The sequence below is a fragment of the Brachionichthys hirsutus genome, chromosome 6 (genome assembly GCF_040956055.1).
Source record: "Brachionichthys hirsutus isolate HB-005 chromosome 6, CSIRO-AGI_Bhir_v1, whole genome shotgun sequence".
Taxonomy (NCBI): domain Eukaryota; kingdom Metazoa; phylum Chordata; class Actinopteri; order Lophiiformes; family Brachionichthyidae; genus Brachionichthys; species Brachionichthys hirsutus.
Window position 1 is genome coordinate 3,476,031 of NC_090902.1, and position 14,914 is coordinate 3,490,944.

Consider the following 14,914-nt stretch of genomic DNA (forward strand, 5'->3'; position numbering starts at 1 on the left):
TGGAAACAAGCAGCTCCCTGGCAAAGAAAGTCCGACCTGAGAGAGAGAAAGAGAGAGGGATGCGGCATCCGGGGGGGGGGGGTCAGAAGAGAAGAAGCGCCTGGAGAAGAGATAAAGAGATGGTTTACCGTGTCCGTTGGTGAGAGGATAGTGGATTCATGAAGCGTTCTTGGGCTTGTTGAGCCGGAGACAAAGCGTCAGTTAGAACGCAGGGAGCAGAAAGATGCCTTGCTGGCCACCGTAGCATCTCACATTCTTCCTGATGGGACTGTTTGGGTCGGCCTTGTAGCCCGCCGTGCCACAGCTGATTCTTTTCTTCCTGACTTTTGGTCTCTGGCTGGTGTGTGCAGCTTTTGAGAGACACCGGGGAGAGGAATGAGGTGGGATGCAGGGAAGGGATTGAATCCACGCTGGTGCAGTAAGGACACTCGGGTACTTGTGCATCCTCAGGTGGGGCGTCAGAGTGATACGATAGGCGTGGTTATAACTGAATGTACTGCAGTACTCTAAGAAAGACACCAGAAAGTCGCCTGTTTTCTTTGTATTTATTCTCTTTATATTGTGCACCGAAACACAATGTTGGACCGAATCAGAATAAGAATAGCTAAGCTAAACTAGCTAGCTACAACATTTAAATTCTTCATTAATGTATTGCAGAGATGCTTTAAAATGAGATTTAAAGTCTACTATAGGTGTTAAGGGGAGGGTGTGGGGGGGGGGGGGGTTGGGGGCTTAAAGAGCGCATGCAGAGGTGGGAATAGCATCATAAAATGGAAGAGCTCCGTGACAGCATTCCGACCCACTCACAATTAATCACATCCCCCTGGGAGGTAGGACAGGAAAGTGGAGGAGAGCTGGTGATGAGGGGAAGAGGAGGAAGAGGAGGAAGAGGTGGAGGTATGAGGAAAAAAGCTGTGCTAAAAGACGATGAGAGGAGAGGAGGAGAATCGGGAAGAGATGGAGTCTGTGGATCTTTGTGGACATTTCTTCTTTCTTGTATTTGTCCCCCACCGAAACAAAAAAACAAAACCAAGTTGGAAATATTAGGAAATATTAGAAAGCCTGTCCAACGAGCTCTGTCAGGAAAAAACTCTCTCTCTCTCTCTCTCTCTCTCTCTCTCCAGCCGTCTGCCAAGCCGCATGGAATCGGCCTGCATTCCTGTTTACTTAGCGCAAGATCATTTGATTAAAATCAACATCATGAGAAGGCGGTTTTGGGGGCAGCTTTCGTAACTTGAATCCACATTTCGGGCTTTCATTTACGCCCCACTTCAAAGAGCAGCGTTTTCAAAAGACGCCTGCCTATTTCAATCAGCCATAACTCGTGGCCAGGAGCTCGGCACATTACCGGACAAAGATTCTCCCTGCCCGTCATGCAAAGTGAAAAGCTTGCAGCCTCCGTCAAGAAGAGTGCAAACATCCATTATTCAGTCGGCTGGAGAGCCGCGACAGAAACCTTTTCCTGGCGGGGGTTGGTGGAATGCTTAGAGTAAAAGAAAACAATAGACCAGATTCTAAAATGTCACGGTTCCACATTACTGTTCGGTGCATCAGGTCACCCATGCTGCCTGAAACGCGGCAAAGTTAGGAAATTGGGTCTCGACTAATTATCTCAAACTTTTGTGATTTTTCGGTTTGGGTTGTAAACATTTGAGCTTTCCCAGGGTGGTTTCCAACGGCAACACCCTGGAAATGTCCATTTTCTCAGAGATGAGAGGAGTAAATTACACGACTGGTTGTTCAAACACTTGAAAGTTTATTAAAGTACCCCCCCCCACACACACACACACACACACACGTGTATGTATATGCATCAACACAAATACTCACACGCACAGATACAATAAACCCCAGCACACTAAGACATACATGATTTAACTCGAAGCTGCCAGGGTGCAGCCGAAAAACCACCATTAATCCCCGTGGGAAAGGTAAAAAACCAGACAATTGACGCACATAAAGACCCCAACTCTTTTACCTAAAGGCTATTGAAGCCCATTTGCAGAACTCCTGGACCTTTGGAGTTGTGTTTCAGTCGTACACAATAAATTAAAACGCATAAAACGCCCAAACCTTTATTCACATTGTCACATGCATGATTAACACGCTCTCCGTCCTTGTCAGCTCAGCACCCGGCAGACACACACATGAGCGCAGCGTCGGGCTACGCTAGCGTTTGACTCTCAGATGAACGATTCCGTCAAGGGTTCTTGGGTCTCACTGCCTGACTCAGCGAGACGGAGTACATCTGCGCAGCCTCCAGATGGACACAAGCATGGTTTATATGGGAGGGCGCACGCATCCGGCTATATACAGATATATCCCATCCCCCACCTCAGAGGAGGCGTAGCGGTTAAACGGTCTTGTGACCCGGGCGACTTTTCGAGCCCTCCTGTTGCCGCTGTCGTTCTCCATACCGGATGGTGTGAAGGGCTTCCGATGAGCGATTGAAGCAGTGGAGTGTCTGAGAGCGTCTCCTTTGCCTCCTCTCCTGTAGCTGTAATGAGGCCTCAGGGAGGATGCTCAGGGCTCTTCACACATATCACAGACTTTTCGACAGTTGGCCGCCTTTCAGCATCTGAGTGGGAAAGCTCTCCAAGCCATAAATTCCTGTAAGAAATCACATTTAAAAAAAAAAAAAAGAGGAAAAGCTGCTGCAGGACGCGCTATAAGTTACATAAAAGGTTGTTTCTTGTCACAAACACTTTAGATGTGCAGCTAAAAAAATATGATCTTCGTGTTTCACATTTAAGCTTCTAAGAGGTGCAATTTTCATCTGGGATACTACAAGACAACGGTTTTCTGTTTAGCACCACGGAAGTGGGAGAATTCACGCTCTCTTGTTCTTTTGGATCAGGAAAATCCACATTGTGCACATGATAAGCACTCACGTGCACTTTCACGAGTGCCCTACACAAACATTAAAATAGATGTTAAATCCATCTTTTTTTCTCTCTGTATTTACACTCTATCTTCAACACAATGCTTTGAATAGCGATCAATGTTTCATTCCTATGATTTACACTTCCCTTACCCCGTTTGCCCATTTGCTCTTTGCGCTACTTTATTTTCTGCCAAATAACATTTCGAATCAATGATTTTTAATTCATAGTGCTGGAAGGTTAACTTCATTCCTGTAAAGACTCCATTTAGAAAACAGAAATGTTGCAGCCAAAGCTTTTTATATCAGCTGCTGGTATGAAACAGTGTTCCACTCCATTTTACACCCGATGCATTCGATCCAGGAGGTTAGGTGGGGGGATTTGGATTTTCCTTGTAAACATTAATTATGGTCTACATTGACATTTTTATCGTGTGTAACCAGTGCAAAGTACACACACTAAATTCATACTTAATTGAATGCTGTATATCTGCCTCTTTTCCTTCTCCCCCTATCAAAGCACTACCTAAGTTAGTAAAAGCCACAGCTTTTAACAGCCGACATGAAGCATGAACTCATCCAGCTGCTGTTTAAAATAATCCCTACTTGATTTTACTGCTGTGTGAAGGGCGAGTAGTTTACACAGGCACGAATGAGTCAGATGTGTCACGCATTTAAAACATGAACCAGATTATTGAAACGTTAATCTGACTATTTGCATCGTCCCCGTCGAACCCAGGCCAACTGTCTTTGCTAATATTAATTTAAAATAAAGCGGTGCAGGTTTCTGAACTTTTTTGTCAGATCAGAGTTTTCTTTGTGATCCTTGTACTTTTTGGAGACGGTCTGGATCAATTGGAGAAACATTGCAGTTGTAAGTATCGGGTCATAAAACCACTTTGTTGTGCGTTCAGTTTGTGGTTTCATTTCCACAATGGATTATTGATTTCGGAGTAGATTCAAGTGCAGCAGACGTTTTATCTATATAAAGAGGCATGAGCACAAAATAAGTCTCGTACTCCAAGGTGATTGGAGAAAATTGAAATGAATTGGGTTGTTGTTTTTTGGGGAGGATTTTTGTGAGGAAGTTTAGCCTCTAAAAAATGCTTCCCTTCCACTTGTTGAAAAGATGGGTCATACATTCTCAGATAGGTGTTCTAATTTTCAATAATGGCCGATTAGCACTTTAAAGATTATTTCAGTTAGTGATGGAACTATTGTACAGACACAAAGGTGCATAAGTCTGTCACACAAATATATATCTGTATCTCATATAGCATGTTAGCCAGACCACAAGTGAAACATTAGTGATTACACGAGACAATGATCGTATCGAGCGCAAAATCGATATTGGTTTGGTTCGCCGCCGTAAAGTTGCATTGTTATGTTGTCTTTTATGGGGGGCTGTAGTCATTTAGATGTTCTGTCAGCATATTGATCGGTGTCTCCTGAGGCTGAATGGACACAATGGAGATTAATAGAAAACGTTACTTTTTACAGGCACGCAGAGACTTGGTGATCTGCAGAAGTCGTCGTTTGCAAACAGCTTACAGGGAGACCCGACTAGAAGAAGCGACGTTCGAGGACATCTTATTCAAAACCGTGACCTTATTGTTAGCAGCTCAACCTCGTTCCTCTGCCTCATGCAGTTTTCATTTCATCCTGCGCTGGGACAGAAAACGCAGAACACTGGGGATGAAGATAAAAACCCTCACCTTGGACTTGAAGGTCGCGCAGGTTGAGTGAACATGTGTAATATTGATTTTAGAAGCAGGAACTGTCGACTCGACCCAAAGACAATAACAACAGCGGCGTTTCCCACACTGAAGTGTCTGCTTGCATCAATTGCTGTTACGTTTCTTAAACGACTTTTAAAATATTTAGCATTTAGATTTATTTCTGCTACGAGGTTGTGACATTAAACCCGTTAAACAGGGGAGAGAAGTAATAAATCATTAGTAAATGAACATTTATTGCATCTGTGCAGCACTTCATGTCTGCAGAGAGGTAAAACTTGTTTCAGACAAAAGGTTTATTTTACTGAAAGACAGGGAAAGGGATTTTCAATGCTGTTTTCTGTGTGATTGAGAAAAGACTGACGAGAAAGGCTTTGACCTCTGTGTTTTGGCTGCAGCAAAGGTACCAATAATAACACACTCTCCTCTCTCTCTCGCACACACACACACACACACGATAACATCTCCCCGGTGGGCTGCCTCTAAAGAGTCTCCTCCATCATTGACTGCAGAGACCCTTTTACTGCAACGGAGGCCACTGCATCGATATTTCACACACACATGAGCATGTACAATACATGCTGCGTCAAGAAAACACACTGAGACTAAGCGGTAGCACACACACACACACACACACACACACATACAGCAGCAAACACACACGCACACACTCATCAGGGATCATTGATCTCTCCTGACACACCAATGCGGTGGTCACTGCAGCCTATCTCAAATTAAGGACAAAAAGGCTGAGTAGACATCTTGTAATGGAAACATCGGGTGTCGCAACCAGCATTGGACCAGTCTGGAGTCGTTTTAACCACGGCTGCATAAAGAAAAGTTAATGCCAAACACTGGAGCAGCGTCCGCTGAGCTTAAGATGTCCTCAGAGCTCCCAGGAAACATTGTGCTATGTTTCTAGCTGGCTGTTTATCTTAGTTTATTTCATCTCTAAATTCTATTCTTATCAACGTTAACTGTAAAATGGGTTCTTAAAGCAGAGTGAAAAGCCAAAGCATGTCGTCGCTCGGGGAACAGCGCGGGATGCCAACGCACCCCACGCACATCATTTCCCCCCAACTTTAAATCATCAGTTGTGAAACATTGGTAAATGGGCCTGTGCTTCCTCGGCCAATGTTCTGGTTTCCACTGTGGGATTTTGTGTTGTGGGATCAGGGTGGCGTGTCAGGATCTATGAAGGTTGCGGGACTATAAAGTTTAGGCTGATGTAAGGAGGGCAATAAGCAGTGGAAAGTTCCCGTTGGGTTTACGCTCTGAAGCATGACTTGAATTAAACGTTGGAGTTCACAGGTGCTCCATCCTCTTCTCCTCGGGAGATTTGACTCACTTTTACGATGTTAAAAAAAAAAAAAAGAAATTGGAAATTTGATTCAGTTTTAAAATGCGGACAACATTTCCATTTGAGATGAGTCACCGTTTTTTTTAGGAATTTATTATTTATAAATTTAAGGTTATTTCCCTCACAGGATTCCTCAGTAAACTTCCTCCACCGATTCTCCTGTTTGCTAAAATGCTTCTCTTTTTTTTACCATTACTTTTGAGAGTGCACCCAAGGCCAGAGGCTTGTAAAATAAGATGGGGATGGGGGGGGGGGTAGCCACAATATAAAGCATACTTGCGGATTTCTAAATGATGTTTTTAGTGTTTATCTTGGCTTAAGCCGGTCCAGTCGCTGCTTTATTAAAGCGGAGTGATGCAGAGCGGGAGTTAGTGGGAGGATAACTGACAGGGAAATTGCAGCGGGAAATTATTGTTATTTCACAATTAAATTATATACACAGGATGGAATCACCCCTGACAGGGCTGACCATCGAATCGCTCCTGATGTATGTGCGTGAATGTGTGTTTATGTGTGTGTGTGTGAGAGAGCGAGTGTGAAACTCAATCCGTCTACCAAGGCCGCTGAGGCTAGGCTAGGACGGGATACAGAAAGAGAATCGGAAGCAGAGAGAATTAAAGAGCAAGCGAAGTCGTAACAACGACAGAGGGACGTAAAAGCAGTCTATTTTAAGGCTGAGTGGGTGTCGCTGAAAACGCAGCAAACCCTCACTAATGACCGTATTTTAAACAGTTGTGATGACAGCGTGTTAAACAATCGGCGCTCTTTGGCGGTGAAATCCAAGCGCTCGCCATGGTCGCACCGTGTGTTTAAATACAAAACATTTTGCAGATGCTGTAAAAAAAAAAAAGAAATAAAAAAGAAAGTCTTGTCCTGAATTTGAGCTATTTTCCCCCCCGAGAGCGCCGGCTTTGTCTTTGCATTACAAATACATTGTCAGATGTGAAAAATGAACGCGTTACATGGAGAGAGAGAGAGAGAAATGGGCGGTCAGTCGTCGTCGTTCCAGAAACAATGTCTCTTTGATTTCGCGCGGTTTCAGGTGATATGCAAAGCAAAGCGCTTCTATTTTCTGCCCAGTGGAAATTAATGAGGGGTGGAAAACAAAGCAGTGCCTTTGTGTGGATGTTGGCTCCTGCGAGGCACCAGAAAAAATATTATTGGATGGATTAAAAAAATAAGAAATCCAGCTTCAGGCCATTTGAACAGTCTCTTTTTTTATATTTCATGATTATCCCCTTGTTTTTGGAACTGGAAGTAATTTCTGATGTGTAAATCTTGCACAAGGATTTTGTTTACGGTAAACACGTGCGGTCAGAGGACTCTCCCAACGGGAAGATTATACGGCAAAATTGGTTTGAAGCTGAACCACAACATTTTTAAACATCGGATCGAGCTATTTATAGCAGACAATACCTCTGGGAATTTTCTCTGTTTTAGTTGTAGTTTATGAGTGCGCTAATACTCACAGACAAATGGTATATCCATCTATCTATCTAAAGGTGAAAGCACTATTTGCATTCTGCAATGAATTTCATTGGACGATTGGACGTCCATCAGATTTTAAACCAATGTCCGCCAGCGTTCTTCTTTTTATAACCTGTAAGGGATTCTAAACCCGTAAACAATATTTCCTGTTCTCTTTCTCTTTTCCGGTCCAGTACCCTCAACAACAACAACATCACCCTCATCCCCTTGTCCAGCTTCAACCACATGCCCAAGCTGCGGACTCTGTGAGTATAGCATACATCACACACACGCACGCACGCACACACACACACACATGTGTGTGCGTGTTTCCTCTGTGTTTCGATGTCTGACAAGGATTTTAGCGTCGTATTGTAATCACTGTAATGGCGTGACATCTTATCAGAGTCTTCCCGAATCCCGTGAGATTTTCCTCTGGTAGCGCTGGGAGTGAATTCTGCTGAGCCAGCAGACACAGGCGCTTACCAGCTGAATACAAACAGGATCAAAATCTCAACAGTTCCTTTATCTTTTATGACAATTTCGTCTTTCCACCTTTTGAGCAACGGCATCCAATCAGCAGCCAATCACATTGCGGGGTTCCAATATTTCCTGGTAGTTCGGAATCATCCATTTGAACCTTGATCCCAGCACAGCATCAGATTGAGCATCAAGTTACCAATAACCAGTATTTTTTTCATCGTCTGCCTGTTCATCCTATTTCCCCTTTCCTCCCTCCCTAATTCCTCTTCTGCCTCTCCTCTCCTCTCTGTCCCTACCTTCCTTTTTGTCCCTTCTCCTGTCAGCTCCTTTGTTTTTCATCTTTCTTTCCTACCACCTCCTTTTCCCTTTATTATTTCTCTCTCCACCTTACATTGTGGTTCCTTTATCTCTATCATACACATTTCAATGCATCCTCTGATCATTTAGTTTGTTTCCTTTTTCTTACCCTCTTTCCTTCTGTCCATTCATCTCTCCACCTTATTATTATCCCTTGCTTCTGCCCTATTCCACCGTCTATCTATTCTATTAGTGGTAATGATAGCGCCTGGTGGAGTCGCTTCCATTCAGGAGTATAAACCAGCCGAAAGCCAAGAACTCCCACTGCTCCTATCTCTGAGTGTAATTCACTGGACTAAAGATGTTCCCGGCAACCCACAGGACGAAACACACACATATCAGACGCACACATTCATAGCAACACCGCACACAATGCCCCTCAGTCACCCGCAACAAATAAGCCCAACAAAAGCTATCGCCGGCAACCAGCTTCAAACAGACGCACGCATCCACACAAGCGCAGCACTTTTCTCCACACCCCCTGCCTCTTTCCATTCTCCCCTGTGTTTTAATCCTACTTGTCAGTAATTAAGGCTGAGCCAGAGGTGGGCTGGGACGTGGCTATCTCCAGGCGGGGGTTTGACTCTAAACTGGATTTATAATGGGTGAGCGGTATTAAAAATCACTGCCCCTGCTGCTAGCATCAATGAGCCCATCTCCGCTCCATAACAGGATTTGTCCTCTGCTTTATTACAAAGGGAGGCCTGTCTTCTGAAAGGCTAGATATAATACGCTGACGAGACATTCTCCTGTTCATCTGCCCTCCTCCTCCTCATTTCTCTCTCTCTCTCTTGCTCTCTCTCTCGGTCTTTGCAAGTGAAACCCGTGCAGTTTTAGCTCTGTGAAAACATCAGCTGATGTTTTGTGTGTGGAGCGTTCGATATAATTAATGGTACAGGTGAAAACTGAAAGGGCTATTAGCGGAAAATGTGGCAAATATGCATAATTGTTAGCAGCATCTTGTGTATAAATCCACCCAATGATAAGAGAAATGCACAATACGTGCACACAAACATGGAGACACAAAGTTGCATACGTAAGCGTGCACGGCTCCACATCCGAATAGATGAGATTTCTCCCTGCCAAACACGATGTGCAGAGTGTTAAATGTTGAGCTTGTTCCATCGCTGCGGAACCAGGATAGTTAAAAAATAGTAGTTACAATCTGATGGGCAGGAACACAGAAACTCCAAAGGCCTTCCAAAAGCAACGTTCCAGTTCCAATGTGCACTCCGTTCTGTGTGTTTTGTGAACTAAGCCCGGCAACAGAAACACTGGCCTTAGAAGAAGTTGCCATTACTTTTTAAACGCTTTGGCCAGCGGAAACTGAATTCTGCCCACTCCGTGGTACTGGAAGGGATGGGGAAAACACGGTCACATCAAACAAAAGTTAAATGTATGACTGGATTCCCTCTGTGGCCTTGTGTGTTTTATAAAAACACTATTTATAATGGTAATAGGAGCACTCGGGGTAATCCTGTCGGTCTGTGATCCACCATGAAATCTAAGATCGACAAAAAATATGGGAAAAGAAACAAGAAAAATACTTCCTGAGGCTATTTAATTTCTCCGTCCTTTGCATTCCGGCTCATTTGCATCTGCCTCCCTTTCCTTTCTGCTTCTCTGTGTCTGAAGAGTTTGTGATTCAGCTGAGGAGTCATATCGTCGGGAAGATGTGGGAAGATGAGGGCACGACTTCTTGTGTTTGTGTGTTTGGCTTGGTGTCGGCTGCGGACCTTTTGAAATAAACAACGTGTTTGTCGGAAGGTCACGTACAGTAATCATGGAAAAAAACGCTAATCTCTTCTCCTCAGGCGTCTGCACTCCAACAACCTCCACTGCGACTGTCACCTGTCCTGGCTCTCTGATTGGCTCAGGGCTCGGCGTAGCTTGGCTCCCTTCACCCAGTGCATGGCCCCCGCCCACATGAGGGGCCTCAATGTCCCAGATGTGCAGAAGAAGGACTTTGTCTGCAATGGTGAGCTTGCATAATATAGAAAATGTAATAATGGCCATTATTACAGGCAAGCAGTTTTATCGCCTCCAGACAGCTCAGCATTAAGTTTATAGCGCTGGAAGAATTACGCCACGTAGAGTGTAATCAGCCACAGGCCGGCGTAAGAGCAGGCGTCTAATCAGCTGTTAGGTAGCATCGGCACTGTTTCAAGGTGTCTGATTCAGCGCTCTGTGTTAATAGACTGTCAGGCTGTGCTCTCTTTATTAGCCTTTCCTCTCGTTTTTCTGCCTACATGCTTCACAACAGACCTCCGTTCACTGCGCTTCTCTCCATCCCAGCCCCCTTAAAGTAGCAGCAGTCGTCTTCCTCTCATTCTTTCTTTGCATCCTCCTGTTTTCTCTCATCAGCTTCTTTCACCATTTACCCCTCTTCACTTCCTCCCTTTCAATTTCACGGTTCTGTCGCTCTCCTCGTGTCAGTATAGCCTTCCACCTTCCCCTCCTGAACGCATCTAGCAGTAATTTGGTGTGCAGAATGTGACCGGGTGAGGAGCCTGTTTTGTGAGTAAGCAGTATTACAAAAAAAAAATGAAAAAATACTGGATGGTTTTCCATGAATCTTGGGATCGGGACGTGTTGAGGGAAAGAAAACATTAAAATTTACCGCCGATCCAGATAGAGGGATAAATCCAGGATTTTTTTTTATGGCTTTCCTTAACATTTTGAGGGCATTTTACAACATTTTCCCGGATTATTAAGAAACTTCTTTAGCAATTTTGTGTATGGGTGGGACAGGGTTTTCCCCAATATGTTTTGGAATTTACATAAAATTAAATATAGCTACTGGCATGAATGAATCACCACCCGCAGGTGATTCATTCATGCCGTGAGAGCGTATTCTCCTCATATTGGGAGCGCAGGCTTACGTCTGCGTGCCGCTATCTGCAGGTCCTGCACAGACGGAACAGAGGACTTGTGTTCCGCAGGTAGCGGTCTGCCCGCCCAGCTGCAGCTGCAACAACAACATAGTGGACTGTCGGCGTAAAGGGCTCACCGAGATACCAGCCAACCTCCCAGAGAGCATCGTGGAGATGTAAGCAAGTCATTTAACACACACACACACACACACACAAGTCAGTTCGATTTGGCCTGATGAACCAAACATTACATTTTCCGCAGAACAGAAAGTTTTGCATCTTCCTGTTTGCAGCAAAACTCTTCTTCACATTCTTTCCTCCTCCTCCTCTCTCGTAGACACACGTTCAAGCACACACACACACACACACACGGACACACACCACAGTGGGATGTGTTTGATATCTGTATTGATTGTGGTGCCCCTGTTTGTTTGTAGAGAGGACAGCTGGTTGATTGCTTTGCGAGTAAGGAAGCAATCCTCCCCCCACAGCGCAGCACCAATAGCCCCACAGCACCCCTGCATGAGTAATGGGTTCACACGCACATACACATCAATATCAATGCACACGCATATATGCAGACACACCTTTTTATTTTCTGTACGCCCTAACACAGAAGAAATTGCACTCAAAACACACACACACATTCTGGGAGTCACACAGGAACAGTATGGTATAATAGGATGATGTATTGTCAGTCACCCAATAGAGACAAAGTCATTTTTCTGCATGGCATGAGCCACTGCCAAGTGTGTGTGTGTGTGTGTGTGTGTGTGTGTGTGCAGGGAACTGTATGTATCCACGCATTTGCAAGTGTATGTGTGTGTTCAAATCGAATATAAAGTAATCTAACAGAAAAAGCTTCGTCGTGAGGTTTCTCACGTCGTCTGGCCTTCGGCAGATGAACATGCTCAGCTCCCAAACCAATCTGTGTCGCTTGTTGTTTAATCACCGCCTCACTTTATAGATTTTTTTTTATACCCTCTTAAAATGTCTCCCCTGTAAATCTTCCTTTGATATTGAGCTTCTAAGTGTCTTTGTCTCAACCTTTTTTTAAGCCCACAGTTGTAATTTATTAGCTGTTGTGTGTGCAGATTGTCTTTATGAATATCTATACATCCTTGATTTATTTTGACCCCCCCCCCCCCCCCCTCCACCATAGAAATGAGGGGCGGCACTTGACACGGGACAATATTAAGGGATGTGAGCCAGAAAATGGTCACATTTAGAGGTAGTGCTGCATTCATGGCAACAGCCACACAAGTGGGTTTTAATTGTAAGGACAATATAGATAGATAGATAGATAGATAGATGGATGGATGGATTAGAAGAAAAGGTAGGTCAAACTCAATATATGATGGGTGGAGGAAGAGGAGGAGAGGAAGCTTAGAATTAGTTCTCATTTGTCATTCTGACAGCTGACCCTGTCACTGGCCTTGGGACCTCACCACACCTCTGTTTTTTCCTCTCTTCTTTTTTGTTTCATTTTTTCCACTCCTTTTTCTCGTTTCTCTCAGTGGTTGACTATTTCCCACATTTTGCCTTCTCTTTTCTTCATACCTGTTACTCATTCCCTTCTCTTCTCCTCTTTCCCTTCCTTCATCGCCCTTTTCCCATCGGCACCAAGGAGGCATGAAGAATGCATGATGAGCGAGTTGCTTAAACCCAGAGCAGAGCAGGATCTAAAGTACAGTGTACCGTATTTCCCCAAATGTGGGCTCTGTGCTTGGTTCTAATGGCTCCCCACATGAGAATAGAATAACTCTTCCAGTGCTGCGTAATGAGTCTGCCACAGAAATAAAGGTGATCAATTCCCTTTGGCCCTAAAGATATTGAGGAATCTAATGTCTTCATAAATATTACACCGATTGCATTCAAACAAAAGGGGGCCGTCTTTCCATCAAACTGTTTCATGAGAGATTTACAAAGAAAAATGCAGCTAACTAAAATTAACATTGTTCAGTCAGCTGTTGATTACGGTTAAACCAAATTGTGCACTACACCATAAAACGAAGACAGCAAGCAGGTAGGTGATGGTCCCACAACGGGAGCATCTGTGTACTCTGCTGGGCCTCCCAAACCCACAGAGCTGGATAGGCTGGGTTGGTTGGAGCCGACACCTTTTGAACTTCTTGTGCACTTGGTCTCAGCTTAGGGAGTAAAAATAAATACATGAAGGAAAGAGTTTTAACTCAAATGCGTGACATGCTGCAGATGAGGTTGTATTACAGTGTTCTCATTTTGTGCTTTTATGAGAAAATCTTTCCTCTCGTTAGTTATTCTTTTATTTCGGAAAGAATCGCTAAAGGTCATCTAACAATTCCTTCCTCTCCCTCCCTTCTTTCTTTCGCTATTGTTGTGTGTCTCTCTCTCTTTCTCAGTCGTTTGGAGCAGAACCTGATTAAGGGTGTACCTGCCGGAGCCTTTTCTTCCTACAAGAAGCTCAAAAGAATGTAAGTTGGCACGGGTAAAAATGTGAACACACTCTCAAACATACACATTGACACGAATGCAACAACTTTAAGAGTTTGTTGACGAGCACAACACATGGATATCACCGAGTGAATTCACAGCTAAATCCTCGACCGAGACAGAAGGTAAAAGAGACCCAGTATAGAGCCTTGGTGCACTCCAGACCCCAGAATATTTAAAGAAAAATGCATATTCATGGTGAAGCTCTATTTGTGTAGGTTAGGGTTCGAGACCTGCCCACCAGACAGAGCTTACATCAAGCAGGCTTGTTGAGTTCTCACGCACAGCACAAAGCGCTAGTGTGCAGTCATGGGTAACGGGAGAATGCTTTGTGTGCGCATTAATATATGTCATGTCAAAAGTAGTAAACAAATCAATAAATAAGGCTGCAGAGCACCGTCTTCTGTCTAGGAAGGATTTTAACTAGCACTGGTTTAATAGCTTGTAAATATTGTGACATGTGGGCGGGCTCATATTGTCTCATTTAAGTCACTAATGTGGTTTTCAAGGTATGTTAGTAGATCTAAAACAAAAAAATCTGAAACAGTAAATTGAGCAGTAACTTTATCCAATTATGGATCTAAAGGGGAAGAATCGACACGTTTCCCTGTTTATTCTTTTTAGAAAAGGTTTGCCGTAGCAACGGAAATTGTAATAAATCCAGAACACACAAACACCACCCTCTCTCTCTCTCACACACGCACACACACTGTTCAGCTCTTTCCTCTTCCTCACACTATAAGGCTCACTAGTGAGAAATGTACGTTTCATGCAAATGAGTAAAAATGGCAGACGTGCAGACTTGTGCAAGGTTGTAAGGCTATTCTCCCGCCTCCCCCTCCCTCCCCCACAGAAGCATTAAGTAATATATCTTCCAGCAGTGGAGGTGAATGATGCGAGCCCCAGTTAACAAGTCTCCTCTTTCAGTTCCTCCATGTCGGTTAGCGTCTTTGTCTCCTCCTCATTTCGTTAATTCAACCCAACTGATTTGCTTTCCTTCCGTCCCCTTTCCTTGACCTCTGCTGATGGATTCCCTCCTGTCATTTGTATATGACGTTTATATAGCACAAACCTCCACCATGCCTTGAACGCCACCTCTCGTTTCCTCTCCCCCCAGTGATTTGAGTAAGAATCAGATTTCTGACATCGCTGGAGATGCTTTCAGCGGCCTTCGCTCACTCACCTCGCTGTAAGTATGACACGCGGAAATGTAAACACGCGCAGGCACGCATCCAGACAAGGAAGTAATTGCATTTCCAGACGTTTAACAACTAAAACTGCTGCT

At 44.2% G+C, this 14,914-nt stretch overlaps 1 protein-coding gene across 1 annotated transcript in view; it reads left to right on the top strand.

The window, feature by feature from the left end:
- slit3 (slit homolog 3 (Drosophila)) overlaps positions 1 to 14,914 on the top strand; it is a 166,471-nt gene that overhangs the window by 105,259 nt on the left and 46,298 nt on the right. The window contains exons 7-11 of the mRNA XM_068740660.1: positions 7,639 to 7,710; positions 10,099 to 10,262; positions 11,189 to 11,333; positions 13,539 to 13,610; positions 14,747 to 14,818. Of these exons, the coding sequence (XP_068596761.1) occupies positions 7,639 to 7,710; positions 10,099 to 10,262; positions 11,189 to 11,333; positions 13,539 to 13,610; positions 14,747 to 14,818 (525 nt within the window). The remainder of the gene's footprint in view (positions 1 to 7,638; positions 7,711 to 10,098; positions 10,263 to 11,188; positions 11,334 to 13,538; positions 13,611 to 14,746; positions 14,819 to 14,914) is intronic.